Source organism: Heterodontus francisci, chromosome 20, assembly GCF_036365525.1.
Source record: "Heterodontus francisci isolate sHetFra1 chromosome 20, sHetFra1.hap1, whole genome shotgun sequence".
NCBI lineage: Eukaryota > Metazoa > Chordata > Chondrichthyes > Heterodontiformes > Heterodontidae > Heterodontus > Heterodontus francisci.
Window position 1 is genome coordinate 88,986,802 of NC_090390.1, and position 27,046 is coordinate 89,013,847.

A 27,046-nucleotide genomic window follows, 5' to 3' on the forward strand; every position below is an offset into this window, starting at 1 on the left:
GTGAAAATGGCGGCGGTGCCGGAGCTGGCGGCACCGAGTGAGGCCCCGGGCTCGGCCTCAGCCCCGGCCCCGGCCGCAGCCGCTTCTCCGGCCCCCTCCCCGTCACCCACACCCTCACCCTCCCCGACCCTCACCCCCAAAGTGGAGCCCAGTGAAACCCCGCCCGAGAACCACAAGCCGCCGGCGGCAGTGCCGACCGCGACCCCCGGGCCCGGCCCAGGCCCAGGCCCCGGGCCCGAGCTGACCGACAAGCAGACGCTGCTGGCCGTGCTGCAGTTCCTCAAGAAGAATCACTTCAAGGAGGCGGAGGAGATCCTGCGGAAGGAGGCCAACGTGCAGGAGACGCTGGACGAGTCGCTGCTGAGGGCGGCCGGCCAGCGGGGCTCGGACTCGGTGCACCAGCCCGACGTTAGCTCGGTGCTGTCGGCCTACAGCAACGAGGGCGACCCGAGCCTGTACGAGGAATATTACACCGGCCTCAAGGGCTTCATCGAGACGGCGCTGGACGCCTTCAAGGCGGAACTGTCCACCCTGCTGTACCCGGTGTTTGTGCACCTTTACCTGGAACTGGTTTACAATGAACATGAGAGGGAAGCTCGGCACTTCTTCCATAAGTGAGGGGCTGACTATATCATTCATATAATACCATCAATATATACTGGAAGTGTATAAAACACCAGTTAGACTGCAGCTAGAGCACTGCCAACAACTCTACTTACTACATTACAGGACAGATGTGATTGCACTGGACAGGGTGCGGAGGAGATTTACCAGCACTGGAGAATCTCAGCTATGAGGAAAGATTGCATTGGCTGGGGTTGTTTTCTTTAGAACAGAGGAGGCTGAGGGGGCGATTTAATTATCAGACTGCCTATCTGACATCCAGTTCTGGATGATCCGAACTATCTTCCAGTTTAATATTGGGAAGACTGCAGTCAGTGTTTTCAGTCCATGCCACAAACTCCGTTCCCTTGCTATTGACTCCAGCCCTCTCCCTGCTAACAGCCTGATATTAAGCCAGTCTGTTTGCAACCTTGGTGTCACATTTGACCCCGGGATGAGCTTCTGACCTCATATTTGAGCCATCACGAAGACCGCCTATTTCCACCCCTGTAACATGGCCCGACTTCGCCCTGTCTCAGCTCATCTGCTGCTGAAACCCTAATTCGTGCCTTCATTACCTTCAGATTTGACTATTCTAACGCACTCCTGGCTGGTCTCCCACATTCTACCGTCCATAAATTTGAGGTCATCCAAAACTGCTGCCCGTATCCTAACTCGCACCAAGTCCCGTTCATCTATCACCCCTGTGCTCGCTAACCTACATAATGGCTCCCGCTCAATCATTATCTAGATTTTAAAATACTCATCCTTGTTTTCAACTCCCTCCATGGCCTCATCCCCTCCCTGTCTCTGTAATCTCCTCCAGCCCCACAACCCTCCGGAATATCTGCGCTCCTGTAATTCCGGCCTCTTGAGCATCCCCAATTTTAATCACTCCACCATTGGCGGCCGTGCCTTCAGCTGCCTAGGCCCCAAGCTCTGGAATTCCCTTCCTAAATGTCTCTGCCTCCTTAAAAATCTATCTCTTTGACCTACTATCTCCTTATCTGGCTAGTGTCATATTTTGTTCTATAATGCTCCTGTGAAGCACCTCGGGATGTTTTATTATATTAAAGGTGCTATATAAATATAAGTTGTTGTGTATAAGATTATGAGGGGCTTCAAGAGCATAGATAGGAAGGATTTGGTTCCCTTATAGAAGTTAATAACCAGGGCTGTGGATTTAAAGTAATTGGAAGGATTAATGGGGAGTTGAGGAGAGACTTTTTCACCCCGAGGGTGGTGGGGATCTGGAACTCACTGCCTGAAAGGATGGTAGAGGCCGAAACCCTCATCACATTTAAAAACCATTTGAGGAGGCGTAATGTAGAGGGCTAGAGACGAGGGCGTGTTAGATTGGATAGCTCTTTTCCGACCAGCACAGACACATTGGACCAAGTGGCAGCTGTAAATTTTTCAGTGTTCTGTATAGACATCCAGCAGAGCTGGTGCACTGGGAGCCTGAGAGGGAGGCTTAACATTTCTACAAGTGAGGGGCAAACACATCAAATAATACATTAGTCTATAAATAGCTGGATATAGTGTAGACTGAGCAGGAGAGGGAATCTGGCACTTCAACAAATGGGGGAACATAATATAATGTAACAACAATGTATAAGCATTTAATACACCCGGAATTGATGCACTGAGAAGGTGAGAGGGAGGCTTGGCATTTCTCCCACAAGTGAAGGGATTAATAGATAAAATATCCATCTCACACATAGACCTGTTCCTCGAGCTGGTGTATGGCGAGCATCAAAGCCACTCCAGCACTGAGTGTAGAGATATGTAAAATACAGGTGGTATCGTTTATAATATATGCAATATTCACACCGGGATACACTGAGTATGTGAGTGGCACTTAAAAAAATGAGGGGCTTCTAATTAATGAGACACCAGTTATAATACATCTAATAACAGACTTTTTTAATTCATTCATGGGATGTGGGCGTCGCTGGCCAGGTCAGCATTTATTGCCCATCCCTAATTGCCCTTGAGAAGGTGATGGTGAGCTGCCTTCTTGAATCACTGCAGTCCATGTGAGTTAGGTATACCCACAGTGCTGTTAGGAAGGGAGTTCCAGGATTTTGACCCAGCGACAGTGAAGGAACAGCGATATAGTTCCAAGTCAGGATGGTGTGTAACTTGGAGGGGAACTTGCAGGTGGTGGTGTTCCCATGCAACTGCCACCCTGTCCTTCTAGATGGTAGAGGTCGCGGGTTTGGAAGGTGCTGTCTAAGGAGCCTTGGTGTGTTGTTGCAGTGCATCTTGTAGATGGTACACACTGCTGCCACTGTGCGTCGGTGGTGGAGGGAGTGAATGTTTGTAGATGGGTGCCAATCAAGCGGGCTGCTTTGTCCTGGATGGTGTCAAGCTTCTTGAGTGTTGTTGGAGCTGCACCTATCCAGGTAAGTGGAGAGTATTGTAGATGGTGGACAGACTTTGGGAGTCAGGAGGTGAGTTACTCACCACAGGATTCCTAGCCTCTGACCTGCTCTTGTAGCCACGGTATTTATATGGCTACTCCAGTACAGTTTCCGGTCATTGGTAGCCCCTAGGATGTTAATAGTGGGGGATTCAGCGATCGTAATGCCATTGAATGTCAAGGGGAGATGGTTAGCTTCTCTCTTGTTGGAGATGGTCATTGCCTGGCACTTGTGTGGTACGAATGTTACTTGCCACTTATCAGACCAAGCCTGGATATTGTCCAGGTCTTGCTGCGTTTCTACACGAACTGCTTCAGCATCTGAGGAGTCGCGAATGGTGCTGAACATTGTGCGAACATCCCCACTTCTGACCTTATGATTGAAGGAAGGTCATTGATGAAGCAGCTGAAGATGGTTGGGCCGAGGACACTACCCTGAGGAACTCCTGCAGTGATGTCCTGGAGCTCAGATGATTGACCTCCAACAACCACAACCATCTTCCTTTGTGCTAGTTATGACTCCAACCAGCGAAGAGTTTTCCCCCTGATTCCCTCTGGAGTTCAGCTCTTTTGTTCATGTTTGGACCAAGGCATTAATGAGGTCAGGAGCTGAGTGTCCCTGGCGGAACCCAAACTGAGCGTCAGTGCGCAGGTTATTGCTGAGCAAGTGTTGCTTGATAGCACTTTCAACGACCCCTTCCATCACTTTGCTGATGATCGAGAGTAGACTGATGGGGCAATAATGTGGAAACTGAGAGGAAGACACCATACTTTTCTGAAGTGAATATGTGACTGAATCTAATCAATCAGCACCTCACTCACCAGCTTCCACCAACTCGTTGATTGATCCCTAGTTTCCTCGATGAATACAGCTCTGATACTGTATTTAAATCTAGCAATTTAGCTAATCAATGTTGTGGGTAACTCTGAGGCCACATTTATTGCCAGGCCCAGATACCCTGATTACTTTAAAGGGCGTTGAGATTCTACCTTGTAAGGCTGATGGTTCTTCAGTCAGTTGTGTTTTTACAACAATCCTGCAGCTTTCATGTTGAATTCAGTTTTCCATCTTGTGCTGGTGGGATTTGACCTCAATATCTCTGAGTTGCTGGCCTAGTGTTATATCCACAACTCTACCCACTGGACTCATACAAGTCCCTTGTCAGCATCTTGTTGCTAGGTCTGCACCAGACCCACTCCCACCCCAAAAAGCAGCCACTTTCCCACGCTAGCAGGGATTGAGATGCTACCTTTATACATAAAGGAATAGAATACAAGGGGGTAGAAGTCGTGCTTCAACTGTATAAAGCCCTGGTTAGACCACACCTGGAGTTACTGAGAGCGGTTCTGGGTCCCACAACTTCGGAAGAATGTACTGGCCTTGGAGAGAGTTTAGTGTAGATTTACCAGAATGATACCTGGACTCCAAAGGTTAAATTACCAGGAGAAATTAGACAAACTAGGGTTGTGTTCCTGGAAATTCAGAAGGTTAAGGGGTGATTTGATCAAAGTTTTTCAGGTATTAAGGAGAATTGATAGGACAGATGAAGAGGAACAATTTCAGCTGGTTGGAGAGTCTTGGACAAAGGGGCAGAGTCTAAAAATTAGAGCCAGGCCTTTCAGGAGTGAAATTAGGAAACACCTCTGCACACAAAGGGTGGCAGAAGTTTGGAACTCTCTTCCACAAATGGCAGTTTATGCGCAATTCATTGTTAATTTTAAATCTGAGTTTGATAGATTTTTGTATTCAGAGCTATTAAGGAATATGGGGCGAAGGCAAGTATATGGAGTTAGGTCACAGATCAGCCATGATCTCACTGAATGGGGGAAATCGGCTCGAGGGGCTGAAGGGCCCATGCCTGTCACAGAGGAGCTTCTCTCCATCTTTCCCTCCCCCTCCTTCCAGCTCAACAGGTTCTTTCCTCTTTCATTTCCACCCCCAATAAACAGGTCCTTCCTGTCTGCTTCCCATTACACACTGTCAGCACGATGACTGGATCTCCTCTTTCTCCTCAATATGGATTCTCTCTCTTCCCTTGGCCAGACTTTTGAAGGTTTCCTCCCTGCTCCACCCCCAACATCTCTTTCTCTTTCTTCCTGTTCTCGGTCACAGCGCTCTTGAAATAAATACCATTGGGAGTTGTGTTGGGGATAGACCCCTTGAACATGTATATTTCAGGGCCACAATTGGTGATGGAGAGGCATGTTCCTTTTTGCAGATCCTGGAAATTTGAGTCTTTCTCATCGAAGGTGCAGTCCTGTGCTTGCATATTTTATTTGCTTCCAAACTGGGGAGGCTGCTGGCCTGGGGGTGGGGTGCGGGGAAGGATGTACCCAACCACGATCGTGGGCCAAGTGTGGGAGGGAATTGAGGTTTCGGGTCACTTCTTTTTTTGTTGCTTAGAGGTGTGTCGTGGAGGTTGGCAAGGAAATAGCAAGTGGGCTGTATATTTGAGAGTTACTGTGAGAATATGACTGTGCCTTTCGCTGTATGCTAAATAAGCCCAGCACAGGAGTTTATGGGGGAGGATATGTTGCATTGCCCCATCTCTGCCTGCACCGTGTCACAGTCTTAACCTGTTTCCTGGTTGGTTGCAGATATCATGGGGATCAGGAAGGTTATTACCATGATGACCTGCGAGTGTTGGCTGGGCTGTCAAAGAAGGAACACATGCAGGGTAACGAGACGGTGCTGGATTTCCGCACCAGTAAGTTTGTGCTGCGTATCTCACGGGACTCGTACCAGTGTCTGAAACGTCACCTGCAGGAGAGGCACAACAACCAGATCTGGAACATTGTGCAGGAGCACCTGTTCATTGATGTCTTCGATGGGATGCCCAGGAGCAAGCAGCAAATCGAAGTGACATCTGGAGGAATGGCTGGAGAAGCCAAGAGGGAGGCAAATAAAACAAAGGTATGGAATGCCCATTCCCGACTGAATCAGCAGCCCCGGGATCCCAGATCCCATTCCCGAATGCATCAGCAGCCCTGAGATCCCAGTCCCCCATTCCCGACTGAATCAGCAGCCCCGGGATCCCAGTCCCCCATTCCCGACTGAATCAGCAGCCCCCGGATCCCAGTCCCCTATTCCCGACTGAATCAGCAGCCCCGGGATCCCAGTCCCCCATTCCCGACTGAATCAGCGGCCCCGGGATCCCAGTCCCCCATTCCCGACTGAATCAGCAGCCCCGGGATCCCAGTCCCCCATTCCCGACTGAATCAGCGGCCCCGGGATCCCAGTCCCCCATTCCCGACTGAATCAGCGGCCCCGGGATCCCAGTCCCCCATTCCCGACTGAATCAGCAGCCCCGGGATCCCAGTCCCCCATTCCTGACTGAATCAGCAGCCCCGGGATCCCAGTCCCCCATTCCCGACTGAATCAGCGGCCCCGGGATCCCAGTCCCCCATTCCCGACTGAATCAGTAGCCCTGAGATCCCAGCCCCCGATTCTGGACTGAATCAGCGGCCCCGGGATCCCAGTCCCCCATTCCCGACTGAATCAGTAGCCCTGAGATCCCAGCCCCCGATTCTGGACTGAATCAGCAGCCCCTGGATCCCAGTCCCCTGTTCTCTACTGAATTGCATTGGGAGCAGTACAGCAAAGGTTCACTAGATTGGTCCCTGGGATGAGGGGGTTGCCCTATGATGAGAGGCCGAGTAAATTGGGTCTATATTCCCTGGAGTTTAGAAGAATGAGAGGGGATCTAATTGAGACATACAAGATTCTGAAATGGTTTCTTAGGGTAGAAGCTGAGAGATTGTTCCCACTGGTCGGGGAATCTAGAACACAGAGACACAGTCTCAGGATAAGGGGTCAATCATTCAGGACTGAGATGAGGAGAAATGACTTCTCCCCTTCCCATGGTGAAGACCAACATAGATTGGATATGTAAAAGTGCAGCTTTCCACTGCTGCCATTGAGCCATCAGGGGGCCTGTTTGCCAATGCCAGTTGGGACAGGCAGATGTTGTGCTGCACATTGCTTACCCTGTGCTGCTGTCAGGAGGTGTGCTGGAGTAGCCTGAGTGATTTAATTTCATCCTTATTGCAAAACCTTGGTCTGTACGCAGGCAGTGTGAAGGATGTTGAGGTGAAATGGTGTGTCAGTTCGATGTACCATTACTGTGCAGGGTTTACACAGAAACTTTATGATGTCCAGCTTATTAACCTCAGTGCCATCCAGCCCTCACCCTCCATCACAGTGAGCCTGAAATCAGTAACAGCATAAAAGATTGTGGAATTTGAAGCTCCTCAGTGCAAGTCCAGTTACCACAATCTTTTGTGTTAGTTTAAAAAACATCATTTTGATAACAAGCCCCACCTGCGTAACTGGCCACAGTTCCAGGGTGAATAAATCCCCATTGGGAGTTTTTGCTAATTGCGCTCATTTGCATACCTTCGGGGAAGCTCCAGAAATTAATAGGGATTTTTTTTTAATTTATGAAGGAACTGACTACTGTACACCAATACAGCTAGCAAATGGATTTGTATCTAAGAGTTATTTAAAATTAGGTTACTCCCAAGTGGTAGATTGACACGGTGATTAAAAATGCTTATTTTTTTGTAATGAATCCATTTTCAGCTATATTGAACAACACCAAGTTACCACCCTTAAATATATCACAAATATTTCATAAAGGGAATGTTTTAAAATATGTTTTAAAATGTCCTATTGCGCTGGCTCATGGTAGATTCTATGTTCAGTGATATGCAAATGCATTTGAGTGGAAATTCGCAGAGAAAGAAATACTTGCCAAAGTCATCGATTGCACCCAAAGTGAAAACTCTACCCAACACTGTCTGTGCATCAGTTACATTCAGTGAATAACAACAAAGGAGATGTACAGGTTAAAAAAAGATCCAGGTTTGATTCCCAATTTGTGTAGAGCTAATTGATCTTAGTTAGGGTGAGGCATGAGCTTCAGTGTCTGTGGGTGAGGAAAGAACCAAATCACCCAGGGGCACAGCTTGTGATCCCAGTCCAGTTACCCCTCCTGGAAAGTGTGGGCTCATGAGAGAAAAAGAGAGAGAGAAATCTAGCGAGGACAGGATCAGGGTTGCTATGATGCCTTCTACGGTTGGATAGCCTGCCATCACTCACTGTCCAAGGACACACACAAAGTACAGTCACTTGAATATGTTAATGGCAGATCTGTACTCCAGGATGGAGTTGACACCTTCAAGAGAGAAGAGAAGCAAGAAAGAAGGTAAAATGTACCAGGTTCTGCAGTGAAATGTTGAGTTCCTGGAGCAGAGTGCTCTGTGCCATGAGCTGTAATTTGAGTGAAGTCTCTGAATGGGTAGATCAGGACGTGGGGCTCTGTTAACTTGGCAAACTCTTGGCAGGTGTTCTTTGGGCTGTTGAAGGAGCCGGAGATCGAGCTGCCTCTCGACGATGAGGATGAGGAAGGAGAGAACGAGGAGGGGAAACCAAAGAAGAAAAAGCCAAAGAAGGACAGCCTGGGTGCAAAGAGCAAGAAGCAGGACCCCAATGCCCCTCCACAGAACAGGTGAGTGGTGCAGCATGTCACACCTATGTCCCTCCACCTCCTCACTCACAGCAATCCTGGCAGGCTCGAACCCTGTCAGGCTCTTGGATAACTTCTCAGCAGTTGAGCTCTGCTCTCAGTGATTTATTGTTGCCAGTAGAGAGGCAGTTTTAAAATATATTTTAGAGGACAGTGTGTTTTAAAATATATCAGTTGGTATCAGTATACCTACAAACAGGAGGGGGCCATTCAGCCCCTCGAGCCTGTTCTACCATTCAGTTCGATCATGGCTGATCTGTACCCAACTTTGATAACCTTGCCGAACAAAATCTATCGCTGTTTTGAAAGCACTAATTGACCCCAATGTCCACAGTCTTTTAGGGAAGAGAGAGTTCCAGATTTCCACTATGTGAAAAGGTGCTTCCCTCTTTCATTCCTGTACAGCCTAGCCCTCATTTTAAGATATTTAGTTTAGTTTAGTTTTGCGATACAGCACTGAAACAGGCCCTTCGGCCCACCGAGTCTGTGCCGACCATCAACCACCCATATATACTAACCCTACACTAATCCCATATTCCTACCACATCCCCACCTGTCCCTATATTTCCCTACCACCTACCTATACTTGTCATGCTGGGTCCCTCTGAGTGAGATTTCCAGGTTAGGAGCAGTTGTGTACTCTGAGCCAGACCCACGAGACACTGCTGGATTCAGAATGTTGACGAAGATTGTTCTCTCGTATCTTTCTTCCCCACCCTCAGAATTCCGCTTCCTGAGCTGAAAGATTCTGACAAACTGGATAAGATAATGATAATGAAAGAAGCTACAAAGAGGGTGAAGCTTGGCCCGGACTGCCTGCCCTCCATCTGCTTTTACACCTTCCTCAATGCCTATCAGGTTAGTGATTTGCTGCATAGAAACTTGCTGCAGCCGATAATGTTACTCCTCCTGTGCAGAATCACACTTCCTCTGCCCTAGCACCTCCCCCTGCTAGCAGAATGTTGCCAAGTCGGGTACTGTCTCTCCCATTCTATGCTTTGCTGTACCGGGGAACTTTTTAAACTCAGGAGATACCCCGAGATTGTTGGTTTGGGACAGAATATTCCACAGGAAAGGATGGTTCCCAGACTGCTTCGGGGGAAGGAGGGGCTGCTGGAGAGAGAACACAATGTTTTCTCGGTCAGTGTTGCCCCATAGCTCCGTTTTGCTCATTGGCAGTCCAGATATGATGTCTTGTATTTCTACTTAGTAAATAAAAGATGAAGTATCAACTCCGATATTGGGCATGTGATCTTAATAGTCATATTCACAGTGTATGGATTGGGAACTTTAACTTTTGTGTAATAAAAACAGAAGGTGCTGGAAATACTCAGCAGGTCAGGCAGCATCTGTGGAGAGAGAAACAGTTAGCGTTTCAGGACTCTTTGCCAGAATCCTGCTGCACTTAAACTGCAGGAGTTCTGAAAGGTCACTGACCTGAAATGTTAACTCTGTTTCTCTCTCCACAGATGCTGCCAGACCTGCTGAGTATTTCCAGCAGTTTCTGCTTTTATTTCAGATTTCCAGCATCTGCAGTATTTTGCTTTTGTTTAACATTTGTGTATTTGTTGGTAAAGTAAATGAGAAACTGAGTGCAAGTGTTTTTAATCATTGTGGCTGCTTTACTTCATTGGTTACTGAACAGTGGTACATGTTCATTCAGTAAATATGCACATGTGGGATATATTTACCTATATTGTGTGTGTGTAAGTTGTTTTCTACTAAAATTAGTGCATGAGGCTAAAGTCGTGTTATTGTAGCCACACCTTTGGCTAGCCAGTGATTTTGATTGCACAACACCTGTCTAGAGGTGAGGAGGTCTAGGTAGAACAGTGGGGATGAATATTCCTGTCTTCACTTTCAGGTAATAGGGAATGTATTTGATCAAATTAAATGGAGGTGGGCATTGAGTTAGCTGATGGGGCAGAGAGGTGGTATATGAAATGCGAGGTAATAAATTTTGGGAAAATGAACAGCGAAAGGAAGTATCCCTTAAATGGTAAGATTCTTATTGTTAAAGGAGATAGTGCAAGTAGCTACGGCCATAAAGTTAAATGGGATTGAAGTCTGTGTATAGAAGTGTTGAATGGAAAAGCAAGGAAGTGATGTTGAATTTGTTGAAGATCTTGGTTTGTTTACGGTAGAGTACTGTGCACATTCTTAATGTTTTAATGATTAATTCTTCAGAAATGGTTGTCTTGCTCTGTCTGCTTTCTCATTTGCATTTTCTCCCTTTCTGTACCGGTCCAGGGTCTCACTGCAGTCGACTTCACGGACGATTCTAGTCTGATAGCGGGAGGATTTGCTGATTCCACTGTGAGGGTGTGGAGTGTCACGCCGAAGAAGCTGCGGAGTGTCAAAGGGGCTACAGGTAAAGCCACCCAGCAGCAGAGCATCAGCCCTCAGCTGCCTCCTGCCAGGGTATTGGCAGGAAATGTTTGTATTGTGGTGGGCGGGGGGGGAGTTAGTGGGGGTCAGACACTTTGTTAATGCAGTTTGCTCTTGTAGCATAGGCTAGGGGGGCACCACACTTGGCCCATGCGGCCTTTACAACTCTCTTGCCTTTCATGGCCTTTCGGCAGACTTAATCAACTGGCTTTCTCTTTCTCCTCTAGATCTCAGTTTAATCGACAAAGAGTCAGAAGATGTGCTGGAGCGGATAATGGATGAGAAGACAGCGTGTGAGTTTAAAATGTTACTGGGACACGGTGGCCCTGTGTACGGGACAAGCTTCAGTCCTGACAGGTAAGGAGCAGCTTTTCGGGAACCAGTTAAAGTTTTCTATTGTAACTGTAAACGAACAGACCGAGTGCCTGTCACTGCTGAGAAAGAGAGGAATTGCATTTCTATAGCGCCTTTCATGATCTCAGCATCCCAAAGCACTTTACACCCGTTGAATTGTTTTTAAGTTATAATATCTGTTGTAATGTAGGAAACGTGACAGCCAATTTGCACACAGCAATCTCCCACAAACAGCAATGAAATTAATGATTAGATAATCTGTTTTTTAGTGATGTTGGTTGAGGGATAAATATTGATCACGTTACTGGAGAGAACTCCTTCACAATAGCGCCTTGGGATCTTTCACATTCACCATGCAGGAAGTGTGGACACATCACAGACCGGCAAACTTGTTATCAGGACCTGGCGCTCTTTGATCCAGATCGGTCTTTACTCTGAAATTTGAGGCACAATAGTGCCTGCCTTTCCTCAGGAACTGGCCTAATGTGCTCTAGGGCTGATGTACCCACACACAAAGTTGTAATTTGAGCAGCAATGGTGAGTGGTCCTTTAGGAAGGGTGTTTACGTGGATCGATCGAGAGGAACAACCCCCGCTGTTACAGTTGCACAAGATATATGAGCTCTTTGAGGGAGTGGGCACACCTTCACCATCTGTAGATTGTAGGGGTAATGACGGCCTTAGGCCCGTTCATAAGTTTGCGCGATATACAGTGAGAAATGATCTGATCAGGGTAGCCATTGTCATGCAGGATGTGTTTGATTCCCCAAAGACTGATAGATCCTATCAAACAACATGTCCCTTCTGCTGTTCGTAATGGGCAGGGTACAGACAGTACCCAACCAGCCCGTGTTGCAAAACTCAAAACAGTGTCCAACATTTGATGTGATTCCGCAATTGGACAACATTTGCTAAATAATCCTCCGTGTGCTAAGAATTACGCTGACAACCAATTTAAGATTGTCAGTAGGGCTCGCAGTGTGGTGCATTTGCGCGTACTTGAAACTACATATATTAATACACAGGGCCCTGTTCTTTGCAGTCAGAAAGAATATATACAAACTTTGCGCCTGTTCCAGCTAAACAAAATAAGTGACAGCCATTCACTGGTTCATTCCTCAGGGCAATGCCTTGACCAATCAGAGTCAAGCTGCCTGGTTTAAATTTCAAACAAAGCTTGGCAGTTAACGTCACTGTAAACTAGTGCATTCTCCATGGCAACGCCTCTACCAGTCAGAGTTCACTTGCCAACCAATCAGCACTCTCTTCTCGTGCAGTATAAGTTGTTGTTTTCCCTTACATTGGTTATTCTTGTGGATTGTCCTGATGAGTGCAAGACGAAAAGCTTCGACAACATGTCTCTATTTTCAGCAATACTCAATTTCTGTACTACTAAAGGACTAAAAAAAGGGTTTCTTCACCTCGAGGGTAGTTGGAATCTGGAACTCACAGCCTGAAAGGGTGGTAGAGGCAGAGACCCTCATCATATTTTAAAAGTACTCAGATGTCTATTTGAAGAGCTGTGATGTGCAGGGCTACGGATCAAGTGCAGGAAGGTGGGATTAGGCTGGGTAGCTCTTTGTTGACCAGCACAGAGACCAGGGGCTGAATGGCTTCCTTTTGTGTCCTGAGTTTTCTGTGATTCTTTTCTCATGAGGAGGGTTATGACTGAGACAGACTCAACCTTGCAGAATGGGATGTTTGGCTGTATTTGATGCTTCTGCTTGCTCCCCTGCTCAGGAATTATCTTCTGTCCAGCTCGGAGGATGGGACAGTGAGACTGTGGAGTCTGCAAACCTTCACCTGCCTCGTGGGCTACAAAGGACATAACTATCCGGTGTGGGATACGCAGTTCTCTCCGTACGGCTACTACTTCATTTCAGGGGGTCACGATCGAGTGGCACGGTGAGTGTGCGAGAGCAGGGTCATGGGCGAGCAGCACGGTGAGTGTGCAAGAGCAGGGTCACGGGCGAGTGGAACAGTGAATGTGCGGGAGTGGGGTCACGGACAAGCGGCACAGTGAGTGTGCAAGAGTGGGGTCATGATCGAGTTGCACGGTGAGTGTGCGAGAGCAGGGTCACGGGCGAGTGGAACAGTGAATGTGCGAGAGTGGGGTCACGGACAAGCGGCACAGTGAGTGTGCAAGAGTGGGGTCATGATCAAGTTGCACGGTGAGTGTGCGAGAGCAGGGTCACGGGCAAATGGAACAGTGAATGTGTGAGAGTGGGGTCACGGACGAGCAGCACAGTGAGTGTGCAAGAGTGGGGTCATGATAGAGTTGCACGGTGAGTGCGAGAGCAGGGTCACGGGCGAGTGGCACGGTGAGTGTGCGAGAGCAGGGTCATGGGCGAGCGGCACGGTGAGTGTGCGAGAGCGGGGTCACGATCGAGTGGCACGGTGAGTGTGCGAGAGCGGAGTCACAGGCGAGTGGAACAGCAAGTGTGCGGGAGCAGGGTCACGGGCGGGTGAAATGGTGAGTGTGTGAGAGCAGGGTCATGGGCGAGCAGCACGGTGAGTGTGCGAGAGTGGGGTCACGATCGAGTGGCACCGTGAGTGTGCGAGAGCGGGGTCACGATCGAGTGGCACAGTAAGTGTGCGAGAGCAGGGTCACGGGCGCGTGAAATGGTGAATGTGCGAGAGTGGGGTCACGGGTGAGTGGCACAGTGAGTGTGCGAGAGCGGGTCACGGGCGTGCGGCACAGTGAGTGTACGAGAGCGGGGTCACAGGCGAGCGGCACGGTGAGTGTGCGAGAGCGGGGTCACGGGTGAATGGAACAGAGTGTGTGTGAGAGCGAGGTCACGGGCGAGTGGCACGGTGAGTGTGCAAGAACGGGGTCACGGGCGAGCGGCACAGTGAGTGTGCGAGAGCGGGGGTCACGAGTGAGTGGCACAGTGAGAGTGTGAGAGCCGGTTCATAGGCGAGCGGCACGGTGAGTGTGCGAGAGCGGGGTCGCGGGCGAACTGCGCGGTGAGTGTGCGAGAGCGCAGTCGCATTCGAGTGTCACGGTGAGTGTGCAAGAGCGGGGTCACAGGCGAGCGGCACAGTGAGTGTGCGAGAGCGGTGTCATGGGCGAGCGGCATGGTGGGTGTGCGAGAGCGGGGTCGCGGGCGAACTGCGCGGTGAGTGTGCGAGAGCGCAGTCGCATTCGAGTGTCACGGTGAGTGTGCAAGAGCGGAATCACAGGCGAGCGGCACAGTGAGTGTGCGAGAGCCGGTTCATAGGTGAGCAGCACGGTGAGTGTGCGAGAGCAGGGTCATGGGCGAGCGGCATGGTGGGTGTGCAAGAGCGGGGTCGCGGGCGAACGGCACGGTGAGTGTGCGAGAGCGCAGTCGCATTCGAGTGTCACGGTGAGTGTGCAAGAGCGGGGTCACAGGCGAGCGGCACAGTGAGTGTGCGAGAGCCGGTTCATAGGTGAGCGGCACGGTGAGTGTGCGAGAGCAGGGTCATGGGCGAGCGGCATGGTGGGTGTGCAAGAGCGGGGTCGCGGGCGAACGGCACGGTGAGTGTGCGAGAGCGCAGTCGCATTCGAGTGTCACGGTGAGTGTGCAAGAGCGTGGTCGCGGGTGAACGGCACGGTGGGTGTGCAAGAGCGCAGTCGCATTCGAGTGTCACGGTGAGTGTGCAAGAGCGGGGTCGCGGGTGAACGGCACGGTGAGTGTGCGAGAGCCGGTTCATAGGCGAGCGGCACGATGAGTGTGCGAAAGCGGGATCATGGGCGAGTGGCATGGTGGGTGTGCGAGTGGAACAGTGAATGTGCGGGAGCAGGGTCACGGGCGAGTGGCACGATGAGTGTGCGAGAGCGCAGTCGCATTCGTGTGTCACGGTGAGGGTGCGAGAGCGGGGTCGCGGTGAGGGTGCGAGAGCGGGGTCGCGGTGAGGGTGCGAGAGCGGGGTCGCGGTGAGGGTGCGAGAGCGGGGTCACGGTGAGTGTGTGAGAGCCGGGTCACGGCGCAGCCATTCAAAGCAATTCATTCTGTTTGTATAAAATTCCAATGGTCAAGTTGTTGTCGATATGATTTAAGGGGATTAATGCATTGCAAACTGGGGGATGGGTCTTTGAACTGCACATGGACTTACAGCTTTCCTGAAATTTAGACTGATGAAAAACTCATTCACTGCCCACTACCATGTGGCATAAGATCAAAGTCTGGGGTAAAAGACAACCATTCACCCTGTCAGTCCCATTCCACCCAGAGTCCCTGTCCGGTTATTCTATCCTGAACTGTTGATCCTCTGTTTCCAACCTACTTCTCCTGAATTCTAACCAAAGCTGGTTGTATCTCTCTCTAATCTCCAATCCATATCCCAGCAGATATCAACCCAAGAAGGCAGCTCACCACCACCTTCTCCAGGGCAATTAGGGATGGACAATAAATGCTGGCCTGGTCAGCGACACCCACATCCCATGAAACAAATTTTAAAAAATCTCCTTTAAAGATGCCAATTGATTCTGAATCAAATTCCTTCTCTGGGAGTCTGTTCCATAGCCATTGCCCACTAGCCTTGCTGCAGAGTTCTCAATGTTGTGTACATATTCTCCAATTGTGGGCACATTATCTTGGTTAATAGTTTCTTCGCTTGAACCTCCTCGATTCCTTCCAGGATTTATAGACCTGGACCTCAGTCTTTTCTCCAGAAACAATCGGGTCAGTTTACTTGGGCTTTTTGTCACATGGCAATGACCCTGCTGATCCAAGCATCTGCAATCATTTCTGACAGTCCGTACTGACGTTTGCACAAATGCACCTTAACAAAGCAGTACAGTGTGTCGCTGGGAGCAGGAATACAGTGGGAGCAGCAGCACATGTACTGTATGAATTGGCATCAGGCATGGCTTGTTAATAAGATGCAGCCGTATTTGAGTAACGGTTTGGGACGTTCCATCCCTCAGGCTTTGGGTGACTGATCACTACCAGCCCCTGCGAATATTCTCTGGTCACCTCTCTGATGTCACCTGCACAAGATTTCACCCCAACTCTAATTACGTGGTGACCGGATCTGCAGACAGGACCATCCGGCTATGGGATGTTCTAAATGGCAACTGCGTTCGAATCCTCACCGGACATAAGGTACGAGGCCCTGTGCAGGTGGCTGTTTGTGAGGCCTGCAGTCACTGCTCCACATCCCTGCTGAAACCAGCCCTCTCGTTAATGTTCCTTTCGTGTCTTCCTCCCAGGGGCCGATCCATTCGCTGGTGTTCTCGCCGAACGGCCGATACCTAGCCTCCGGGGCTACAGACGGCCGTATCCTGCTCTGGGATATTGGCCATGGGCTGCTTGTGGGCGAGTTGAAGGGTCACACTGACACAGTCTACGCATTGAAGTTCAGCCGAGATGGGGAGATTTTAGCCTCAGGTGAGATTGAGTGTTTTTGTGGAGTGGGGCAAAGGCAGGATTTTAAAACATTATTCTCTCTCATGGCTGGCATTTACTGCCCATCCCCTAATCACCCTGAGATGGTGGTGGTGACCCTTGTTGATCATTTCACCTAGCAGTTAAGATCCAGCCACATTGTTGTGGGAGTGGAGTTACATAGACCCAGACTGGGTAAGGACAGCAGGTTTCCTTCCCTGAATGGAACATCAGGGAACTAGTTGGATTTTTATTACAATTTGACAGCTTCATGATCATGGAACCAGCTTTTTATTTCCAGAGTTTTTTTAGAAACTGAATTCATATTCGCAGACATTCCTGTTGGGATTTGAATTCCATTATGGATTATGAACTCAGTAATATAATCAGTACACCAGTCCACTTCACCCATTTTGTATCCAGTTTAACGTGCTGTCAGGGTTGTTGATTGCTGCTCTTCATCAGTTGCACATGTTGAATGTGGGGTGTCCTGAACCCCACTGCCCCCATCTTCACCTGTAGTTATTTCAACACCGTTCCAGCAATATTGAGTTGGCCAGTTTTGTTTCCTGTCCAACACAGAGAAGGAATCAAACCTGAGAGCTTCTTGCTCTGTCTGGATCAGCCCTGCTCTGTCGGGGGCTTTTACCCTGCAAGCATGGGGTCAACGGGACAATGTCAGTCGGGAAATCCCACAGAAATTGCTTCCCCTCCGCTGCACTAACGGTGCAGTAACACTAGCAGAGCAGGAGCAGACTTGGGGAATTTCCCAGCCATAAACAATCATTGTTAAATGTTCTCGTTGTGGTGATCCTTTTGGTTGTCAGCTGTGTCTCCTTCAGTAGTATTATTCTCACCTCTGAATCAGAGGTTTGTGGGTCAGGCCCCACAAGACCAGCCCAAAATCCAGGCCAGCGCTCAAGGCAATGATCAATAGCAGAGAAACAATGTGCAGAAACTCGGATAAGGAGCAAACGTTACATAATGTGAAACCTTACATTTCAGTGCAGTACTGAGGGAGTGCTGCACTCTCAGAGGGTCAGTACTGAGGTAGTGCTGCACTGTCAGAGGGTCAGTACTGAGGGAGTGCTGCACTGTCAGAGGGTCAGTACTGAGGGAGGTGCTGCACTGTCAGAGGGTCAGTACTGAGGGAGTGCTGCACTGTCGGAGGGTCAGTACTGAGGGAGTGCTGCACTGTCGGAGGGTCAGTACTGAGGGAGTGCTGCACTGTCAGAGGGTCAGTACTGAGGGAGGTGCTGCACTGTCAGAGGGTCAGTACTGAGGGAGTGCTGCACTGTCGGAGGGTCAGTACTGAGGGAGTGCTGCACTGTCGGAGGGTCAGTACTGAGGGAGTGCTGCACTCTCAGAGGGTCAGTACTGAGGTAGTGCTGCACTGTCAGAGGGTCAGTACTGAGGGAGGTGCTGCACTGTCAGAGGGTCAGTACTGAGGGAGGTGCTGCACTGTCAGAGGGTCAGTACTGAGGGAGGTGCTGCACTGTCAGAGGGTCAGTACTGAGGGAGTGCTGCACTGGCGGAGGGTCAGTACTGAGGGAGTGCTGCACTGTCGGAGGGTCAGTACTGAGGGAGTGCTGCACTGTCAGAGGGTCAGTACTGAGGGAGGTGCTGCACTGTCAGAGGGTCAGTACTGAGGGAGTGCTGCACTGTCGGAGGGTCAGTACTGAGGGAGTGCTGCACTGTCGGAGGGTCAGTACTGAGGGAGTGCTGCACTCTCAGAGGGTCAGTACTGAGGGAGTGCTGCACTCTCAGAGGGTCAGTACTGAGGGAGTGCTGCACTGTCAGAGGGTCAGTACTGAGGGAGTGCTGCACTGTCAGAGGGTCAGTACTGAGGGAGTGCTGCACTCTCAGAGGGTCAGTAGTGAGGGAGTGCTGCACTCTCAGAGGGTCAGTACTGAGGGAGTGCTGCACTGTCAGAGGGTCAGTACTGAGGGAGTGCTGCACTCTCAGAGGGTCAGTAGTGAGGGAGTGCTGCACTCTCAGAGGGTCAGTACTGAGGGAGTGCTGCACTGTCAGAGGGTCAGTACTGAGGGAGTGCTGCACTGTCAGAGGGTCAGTACTGAGGGAGTGCTGCACTCTCAGAGGGTCAGTAGTGAGGGAGTGCTGCACTCTCAGAGGGTCAGTACTGAGGGAGTGCTGCACTGTCAGAGGGTCAGTACTGAGGGAGTGCTGCACTCTCAGAGGGTCAGTAGTGAGGGAGTGCTGCACTCTCAGAGGGGCAGTACTGAGAGAGTGCTGCACTGTCAGAGGGGCAGTACTGAGGGAGTGCTGCACTGTCAGAGGGTCAGTACTGAGAGAGTGCTGCACTGTCAGAGGGGCAGTACTGAGGGAGTGCTGCACTGTCAGAGGGTCAGTACTGAGGGAGTGCTGCACTGTCAGAGGGTCAGTACTGAGGGAGTGCTGCACTCTCAGAGGGTCAGTAGTGAGGGAGTGCTGCACTCTCAGAGGGTCAGTACTGAGGGAGTGCTGCACTCTCAGAGGGTCAGTAGTGAGGGAGTGCTGCACTCTCAGAGGGTCAGTACTGAGGGAGTGCTGCACTGTCAGAGGGTCAGTACTGAGGGAGTGCTGCACTCTCAGAGGGTCAGTACTGAGGTAGTGCTGCACTGTCAGAGGGTCAGTACTGAGGGAGGTGCTGCACTGTCAGAGGGTCAGTACTGAGGGAGGTGCTGCACTGTCAGAGGGTCAGTACTGAGGGAGTGCTGCACTGGCGGAGGGTCAGTACTGAGGGAGTGCTGCACTGTCGGTGGGTCAGTACTGAGGGAGTGCTGCACTGTCAGAGGGTCAGTACTGAGGGAGGTGCTGCACTGTCAGAGGGTCAGTACTGAGGGAGTGCTGCACTGTCGGAGGGTCAGTACTGAGGGAGTGCTGCACTGTCGGAGGGTCAGTACTGAGGGAGTGCTGCACTCTCAGAGGGTCAGTACTGAGGGAGTGCTGCACTCTCAGAGGGTCAGTACTGAGGGAGTGCTGCACTGTCAGAGGGTCAGTACTGAGGGAGTGCTGCACTGTCAGAGGGTCAGTACTGAGGGAGTGCTGCACTCTCAGAGGGTCAGTACTGAGGGAGTGCTGCACTGTCAGAGGGTCAGTACTGAGGGAGTGCTGCACTGTCAGAGGGTCAGTACTGAGGGAGTGCTGCACTGTCAGAGGGTCAGTACTGAGGGAGTGCTGCACTCTCAGAGGGTCAGTACTGAGGGAGTGCTGCACTGTCAGAGGGTCAGTACTGAGGGAGTGCTGCACTGTCAGAGGGTCAGTACTGAGGGAGTGCTGCACTCTGAGGGTCAGTAGTGAGGGAGTGCTGCACTCTCAGAGGGTCAGTACTGAGGGAGTGCTGCACTGTCAGAGGGTCAGTACTGAGGGAGTGCTGCACTCTCAGAGGGTCAGTAGTGAGGGAGTGCTGCACTCTCAGAGGGTCAGTACTGAGGGAGTGCTGCACTGTCAGAGGGTCAGTACTGAGGGAGTGCTGCACTGTCAGAGGGTCAGTACTGAGGGAGTGCTGCACTCTCAGAGGGTCAGTAGTGAGGGAGTGCTGCACTCTCAGAGGGTCAGTACTGAGGGAGTGCTGCACTGTCAGAGGGTCAGTACTGAGGGAGTGCTGCACTCTCAGAGGGTCAGTAGTGAGGGAGTGCTGCACTCTCAGAGGGGCAGTACTGAGAGAGTGCTGCACTGTCAGAGGGGCAGTACTGAGGGAGTGCTGCACTATCAGAGGGTCAGTACTGAGAGAGTGCTGCACTGTCAGAGGGGCAGTACTGAGGGAGTGCTGCACTGTCAGAGGGTCAGTACTGAGGGAGTGCTGCACTGTCAGAGGGTCAGTACTGAGGGAGTGCTGCACTGTCAGAGGGTCAGTACTGAGAGAGTGCTGCACTGTCAGAGGGGCAGTACTGAGGGAGTGCTGCACTGTCAGAGGGTCAGTACTGAGGGAGTGCTGCACTGTCAGAGTGTCAGTACTGAGAGAGTGCTGCACTGTCAGAGGGTCAGTACTGAGGGAGTGCTGCACTGTCGGAGGGTCAGTACTGAGGGAGTGCTGCACTGTCGGAGGGTCAGTACTGAGGGAGTGCTGCACTGTCGGAGGGTCAGTACTGAGGGAGTGCTGCACTGTCGGAGGGTCAGTACTGAGGGAGTGCTGCACTCTCAGAGGGTCAGTACTGAGGGAGTGCTGCACTGTCAGAGGGTCAGTACTGAGGGAGTGCTGCACTGTCAGAGGGTCAGTAGTGAGGGAGTGCTGCACTCTCAGAGGGTCAGTACTGAGGGAGTGCTGCACTGTCAGAGGGTCAGTACTGAGGGAGTGCTGCACTGTCAGAGGGTCAGTACTGAGGGAGTGCTGCACTGTCAGAGGGTCAGTAGTGAGGGAGTGCTGCACTCTCAGAGGGTCAGTAGTGAGGGAGTGCTGCACTCTCAGAGGGTCAGTACTGAGGGAGTGCTGCACTGTCAGAGGGTCAGTACTGAGGGAGTGCTGCACTCTCAGAGGGTCAGTAGTGAGGGAGTGCTGCACTCTCAGAGGGTCAGTACTGAGGGAGTGCTGCACTGTCAGAGGGTCAGTACTGAGGGAGTGCTGCACTGTCAGAGGGTCAGTACTGAGAGAGTGCTGCACTGTCAGAGGGGCAGTACTGAGGGAGTGCTGCACTGTCAGAGGGTCAGTACTGAGGGAGTGCTGCACTGTCAGAGGGTCAGTACTGAGAGAGTGCTGCACTGTCAGAGGGTCAGTACTGAGAGAGTGCTGCACTGTCAGAGGGTCAGTACTGAGAGAGTGCTGCACTGTCAGAGGGTCAGTACTGAGGGAGAGCTGCACTGTCAGAGGGTCAGTACTGAGGGAGTGCTGCACTCTCAGAGGGTCAGTAGTGAGGGAGTGCTGCACTCTCAGAGGGGCAGTACTGAGAGAGTGCTGCACTGTCAGAGGGGCAGTACTGAGGGAGTGCTGCACTGTCAGAGGGTCAGTACTGAGAGAGTGCTGCACTGTCAGAGGGTCAGTAGTGAGGGAGTGCTGCACTCTCAGAGGGTCAGTACTGAGGGAGTGCTGCACTGTCAGAGGGTCAGTACTGAGGGAGTGCTGCACTGGCGGAGGGTCAGTACTGAGGGAGTGCTGCACTGTCGGTGGGTCAGTACTGAGGGAGTGCTGCACTGTCAGAGGGTCAGTACTGAGGGAGGTGCTGCACTGTCAGAGGGTCAGTACTGAGGGAGTGCTGCACTGTCGGAGGGTCAGTACTGAGGGAGTGCTGCACTGTCGGAGGGTCAGTACTGAGGGAGTGCTGCACTCTCAGAGGGTCAGTACTGAGGGAGTGCTGCACTCTCAGAGGGTCAGTACTGAGGGAGTGCTGCACTGTCAGAGGGTCAGTACTGAGGGAGTGCTGCACTGTCAGAGGGTCAGTACTGAGGGAGTGCTGCACTCTCAGAGGGTCAGTACTGAGGGAGTGCTGCACTGTCAGAGGGTCAGTACTGAGGGAGTGCTGCACTGTCAGAGGGTCAGTACTGAGGGAGTGCTGCACTGTCAGAGGGTCAGTACTGAGGGAGTGCTGCACTCTGAGGGTCAGTAGTGAGGGAGTGCTGCACTCTGAGGGTCAGTAGTGAGGGAGTGCTGCACTCTCAGAGGGTCAGTACTGAGGGAGTGCTGCACTGTCAGAGGGTCAGTACTGAGGGAGTGCTGCACTCTCAGAGGGTCAGTAGTGAGGGAGTGCTGCACTCTCAGAGGGTCAGTACTGAGGGAGTGCTGCACTGTCAGAGGGTCAGTACTGAGAGAGTGCTGCACTGTCAGAGGGTCAGTACTGAGTGAGTGCTGCACTCTCAGAGGGTCAGTACTGAGGGAGTGCTGCACTGTCGGAGGGTCAGTACTGAGGGAGTGCTGCACTGTCGGAGGGTCAGTACTGAGGGAGTGCTGCACTGTCGGAGGGTCAGTACTGAGGGAGTGCTGCACTGTCGGAGGGTCAGTACTGAGGGAGTGCTGCACTGTCAGAGGGTCAGTACTGAGGGAGTGCTGCACTGTCAGAGGGTCAGTACTGAGGGAGTGCTGCACTGTCAGAGGGTCAGTAGTGAGGGAGTGCTGCACTGTCAGAGGGTCAGTACTGAGAGAGTGCTGCACTGTCAGAGGGGCAGTACTGAGGGAGTGCTGCACTGTCAGAGGGTCAGTACTGAGGGAGTGCTGCACTGTCAGAGGGTCAGTACTGAGAGAGTGCTGCACTGTCAGAGGGTCAGTACTGAGAGAGTGCTGCACTGTCAGAGGGTCAGTAATGAGGGAGTGCTGCACTGTCAGAGGGTCAGTACTGAGGGAGTGCTGCACTGTCAGAGGGTCAGTACTGAGAGAGTGCTGCACTGTCAGAGGGGCAGTACTGAGGGAGTGCTGCACTGTCAGAGGGTCAGTACTGAGGGAGTGCTGCACTGTCAGAGGGTCAGTACTGAGAGAGTGCTGCACTGTCAGAGGGTCAGTACTGAGGGAGTGCTGCACTGTCAGAGGGTCAGTACTGAGGGAGTGCTGCACTGTCAGAGGGACAGTACTGAGGGAGTGCTGCACTGTCAGAGGGTCAGTACTGAGGGAGTGCTGCACTGTCAGAGGGTCAGTACTGAGGGAGTGCTGCACTGTCAGAGGGTCAGTACTGAGGGAGTGCTGCACTGTCAGAGGGTCAGTACTGAGAGAGTGCTGCACTGTCAAAGGGGCAGTACTGAGGGAGTGCTGCACTGTCAGAGGGGCAGTACTGAGGGAGTGCTGCACTGTCAGAGGGTCAGTACTGAGGGAGTGCTGCACTGTCAGAGGGTCAGTACTGAGAGAGTGCTGCACTGTCAGTGGGTCAGTACTGAGGGAGTGCTGCACTGTCAGAGGGGCAGTACTGAGGGAGTGCTGCACTGTCAGAGGGTGAGTACTGAGGGAGTGCTGCACTGTCAGAGGGTCAGTACTGAGAGAGTGCTGCACTGTCAGAGGGTCAGTACTGAGGGAGTGCTGCACTGTCAGAGGGTCAGTACTGAGGGAGTGCTGCACTGTCAGAGGGTCAGTACTGAGAGAGTGCTGCACTGTCAGAGGGTCAGTACTGAGGGAGTGCTGCACTGTCAGAGGGTCAGTACTGAGGGAGTGCTGCACTGTCAGAGGGTCAGTACTGAGGGAGTGCTGCACTGTCAGAGGGTCAGTCCTGAGAGAGTGCTGCACTGTCAGAGGGTCAGTACTGAGTGCTGCACTGTCAGAGGGTCAGTACTGAGGGAGTGCTGCACTGTCAGAGGGTCAGTACTGAGAGAGTGCTGCACTGTCAGAGGGTCAGTACTGAGGGGGTGCTGCACTGTCAGAGGGTCAGTACTGAGGGGGTGCTGCACTGTCAGAGGGTCAGTACTGAGGGGGTGCTGCACTGTCAGAGGGTCAGTACTGAGGGAGTGCTGCACTGTCAGAGGGTCAGTACTGAGAGTGTGCTGCACTGTCAGAGGGTCAGTACTGAGGGCGTGCTGCACTGTCAGAGGGTCAGTACTGAGAGAGTGCTGCACTGTCAGAGGGGCAGTACTGAGGGACTGCTGCACTGTCAGGGTCAGTACTGAGGGAGGTGCTGCACTGTCGGAGGGTCAGTACTGAGCGAGTGCTGCACTGTCGGAGGGTCAGTACTGAGGGAGGTGCTGCACTGTCGGAGGGTCAGTACTGAGGGAGTGCTGCACTGTCGGAGGGTCAGTACTGAGGGAGTGCTGCACTGTCAGAGGGTCAGTGCTGAGAGAGTGCTGCACTGTCAGAGGGTCAGTACTGAGGGAGTGCTGCACTGTCAGAGGGTCAGTACTGAGGGAGTGCTGCACTGTCAGAGGGTCAGTACTGAGAGAGTGCTGCACTGTCAGTGGGTCAGTACTGAGAGAGTGCTGCACTGTCAGAGGGTCAGTACTGAGGCAGGTGCTGCACTGTCAGTGGGTCAGTACTGAGGGAGTGCTGCACTGTCAGAGGGTCAGTACTGAGGCAGGTGCTGCACTGTCGGAGGGTCAGTACTGAGAGAGTGCTGCACTGTCGGAGGGTCAGTACTGAGAGAGTGCTGCACTGTCAGTGGGTCAGTACTGAGAGAGTGCTGCACTGTCAGAGGGTCAGTACTGAGGCAGGTGCTGCACTGTCGGAGGGTCAGTACTGAGGGAGTGCTGCACTGTGAGATGTGTGTCTTTCAGATGAGACATTAAACCAAGATCTGGCTTCCCCTCTCGGGTGCACTAATCAAAGAAGAGCAGGGGAGTTCTCCCCAGGGACCTGGCCAATATTTATCCCTCAACTAAAATAACTAAAATGGATTATCCAATCATTATCACATTGCTGTTTGTGGGATCTTGCTGTGCACAAATTGGCTGCACGGTTTCTACATTACAACAGTGACTACACTGCAAAAGCACTTCATTGACTGTAAAGCCATTTGGGACATTCTGAGGTGGTGAAAGGCGCTATAGAAATGAAAGTATTCTTATACCTTTAACCTGCCCAGGTATCTTTATCTTTCAGTTGAATGCAAACGACACAGAGGCGAAACATTCAGTCACTGGAGGCAGTGTAGAGGAGAGTCTCACGGCTGATGCCCAGTGTCTCTTGGAGAAACAGGAGCTTTCCGGCCGGAAAATGAAGCGTCTGTGAAGCGAGTCCTGACCCTTCTCTGCCTTGTCGTATTTCAGGTTCTATGGATCACACGGTGCGAATGTGGGACACAGTCAAAGCCTTCGAGGACCTGGAGACAGATGATTTCAGCACTGCCACTGGGCACATCAACTTGCCTGACAACTCGCAGGAGCTGCTGCTGGGCTCCTACATGACCAAATCTACCCCAGTCATCGGTCTACACTTCAGTCGCCGCAACCTACTGCTGGCTGCGGGGGCGTACAACCCGCAGTGACGGGTGCTCCCCACCTCTCCCACTTAGGCCCCCCTCCCTTCCCACTCTGACCCCCCTCCCCTCCCCGCCTCTCCCACTCTGACCCCACTCCCCTCCCCGCCTCTCCCACTCTGACCCCACTCCCCTCCCCGCCTCTCCCACTCTGACCCCACTCCCCTTCCCACTCTGACCCCACTCCCCTCCCCGCCTCTCCCACTCTGACCCCACTCCCCTCCCCGCCTCTCCCACTCTGGCCCCATTCCTCTCCCCGCCTCTCCCACTCTGACCCCACTCCCCTCCCCGCCTCTCCCACTCTGACCCCCCACCCCTCCCCGCCTCTCCCACTCTGGCCCCATTCCTCTCCCCGCCTCTCCCACTCTGACCCCCCTCCCCTCCCCGCCTCTCCCACTCTGACCCCCCTCCCCTCCCCGCCTCTCCCACTCTGACCCCACGCCCCTCCCCGCCTCTCCCACTCTGGCCCCATTCCTCTCCCCGCCTCTCCCACTCTGACCCCACTCCCCTCCCCGCCTCTCCCACTCTGACCCCCCTCCCCTCCCCGCCTCTCCCACTCTGACCCCCCTCCCCTCCCCGCCTCTCCCACTCTGACCCCACGCCCCTCCCCGCCTCTCCCACTCTGGCCCCATTCCCCTGGCTGCCCCTCCAAATCCCCCACCCCTCACATTTTCCAGGATGATGAATCCAAGTCTCTCTGCTCTTTTCCCATCCTCGTTTGCTGGTCCCCGTCAGCGAAGCCAAAATGGATGGAGGATGCAGCTATTTTCATGGTATCCGTGACATTCTCGTATTTCGCATCCCCTCCCTCGAAGTGACTCACCCGCCGACCCCTCCCTCGAAGTGACTCACCCGCCGACCCCTCCCTCGAAGTGACTCACCCGCCGACCCCTCCCTCAAAGTGACTCACCAGCCGACCCCCTCCCTCGAAGTGACTCAGCCGCCGACCCCTCCCTCGAAGTGACTCACCCGCCGACCCCTCCCTCGAAGTGACTCACCAGCCGACCCCCTCCCTCGAAGTGACTCAGCTGCCAACCCCTCCCTCGAAGTGACTCAGCCGCCAACCCCTCCCTCGAAGTGACTCACCCGCCGCCCCCTCCCTCAAAGTGACTCACCCGACGCCCCCCTCCCTCAAGGTGTCTCACCCGACGCCCCCCTCCCTCGAGGTGACTCACCCGACGCCCCCCTCCCTCAAGGTGTCTCACCCGACGACCCCCTCCCTCGAGGTGACTCACCCGACGCCCCCCTCCCTCAAGGTGTCTCACCCGACGCCCCCTCCCTCGAGGTGACTGACCCGACGTCACCCTCCCTCGAGGTGACTCACCCGACGCCCCCCTCCCTCGAGGTGACTCACCCAACGCCCCCCTCCCTCGAGTTGACTCACCTGACGTCCCCCTCCCTCGAGGTGACTCACCTGACGTCACCCTCCCTCGAGGTGACTCACCCGACGACCCCCTCCCTCGAGTTGACACCTATAGACATTTGCAACACATTGTTGCTCTGGGACATTTTGCATTAATGTGAATGAATGGAGTCATTCTCGTTTCTGTTGTGTTTTTTTTCAAGTTTTGATGGTTTACAA

At 52.4% G+C, this 27,046-nt stretch overlaps 1 protein-coding gene across 2 annotated transcripts; it reads left to right on the forward strand.

Moving 5' to 3' along the window:
- Positions 1–27,046, forward strand: taf5 (TAF5 RNA polymerase II, TATA box binding protein (TBP)-associated factor). Of its 2 annotated transcripts, none has more exons than XM_068053195.1 (10): positions 1–614; positions 5,627–5,942; positions 8,375–8,538; positions 9,279–9,414; positions 10,807–10,927; positions 11,172–11,301; positions 13,038–13,202; positions 16,189–16,366; positions 16,474–16,651; positions 25,256–27,046. In XM_068053195.1, the coding sequence occupies exons 1-10, from the start codon at positions 7–9 to the stop codon at positions 25,471–25,473; spliced, it is 2,214 nt and encodes a 737-aa protein (XP_067909296.1). In that variant the 5' UTR covers positions 1–6; the 3' UTR covers positions 25,474–27,046. The 2 variants fall into 2 exon arrangements, with proteins under 2 accessions (XP_067909296.1, XP_067909297.1); XM_068053196.1 differs by lacking the exon at positions 25,256–27,046 and adding an exon at positions 25,089–25,249.

Coding starts and splice junctions, on each gene's coding strand:
- taf5 (XM_068053195.1), top strand. CDS start 7: ATGGCGGCGGTGCCGGAGCTGGCGGCACCGAGTGAGGCCCCGGGCTCG. Junction 8,539..9,278: donor AATGCCCCTCCACAGAACAG/GTGAGTGGTGCA, acceptor CCCCACCCTCAG/AATTCCGCTTCCTGAGCTGA. Junction 9,415..10,806: donor CCTTCCTCAATGCCTATCAG/GTTAGTGATTTG, acceptor GTACCGGTCCAG/GGTCTCACTGCAGTCGACTT.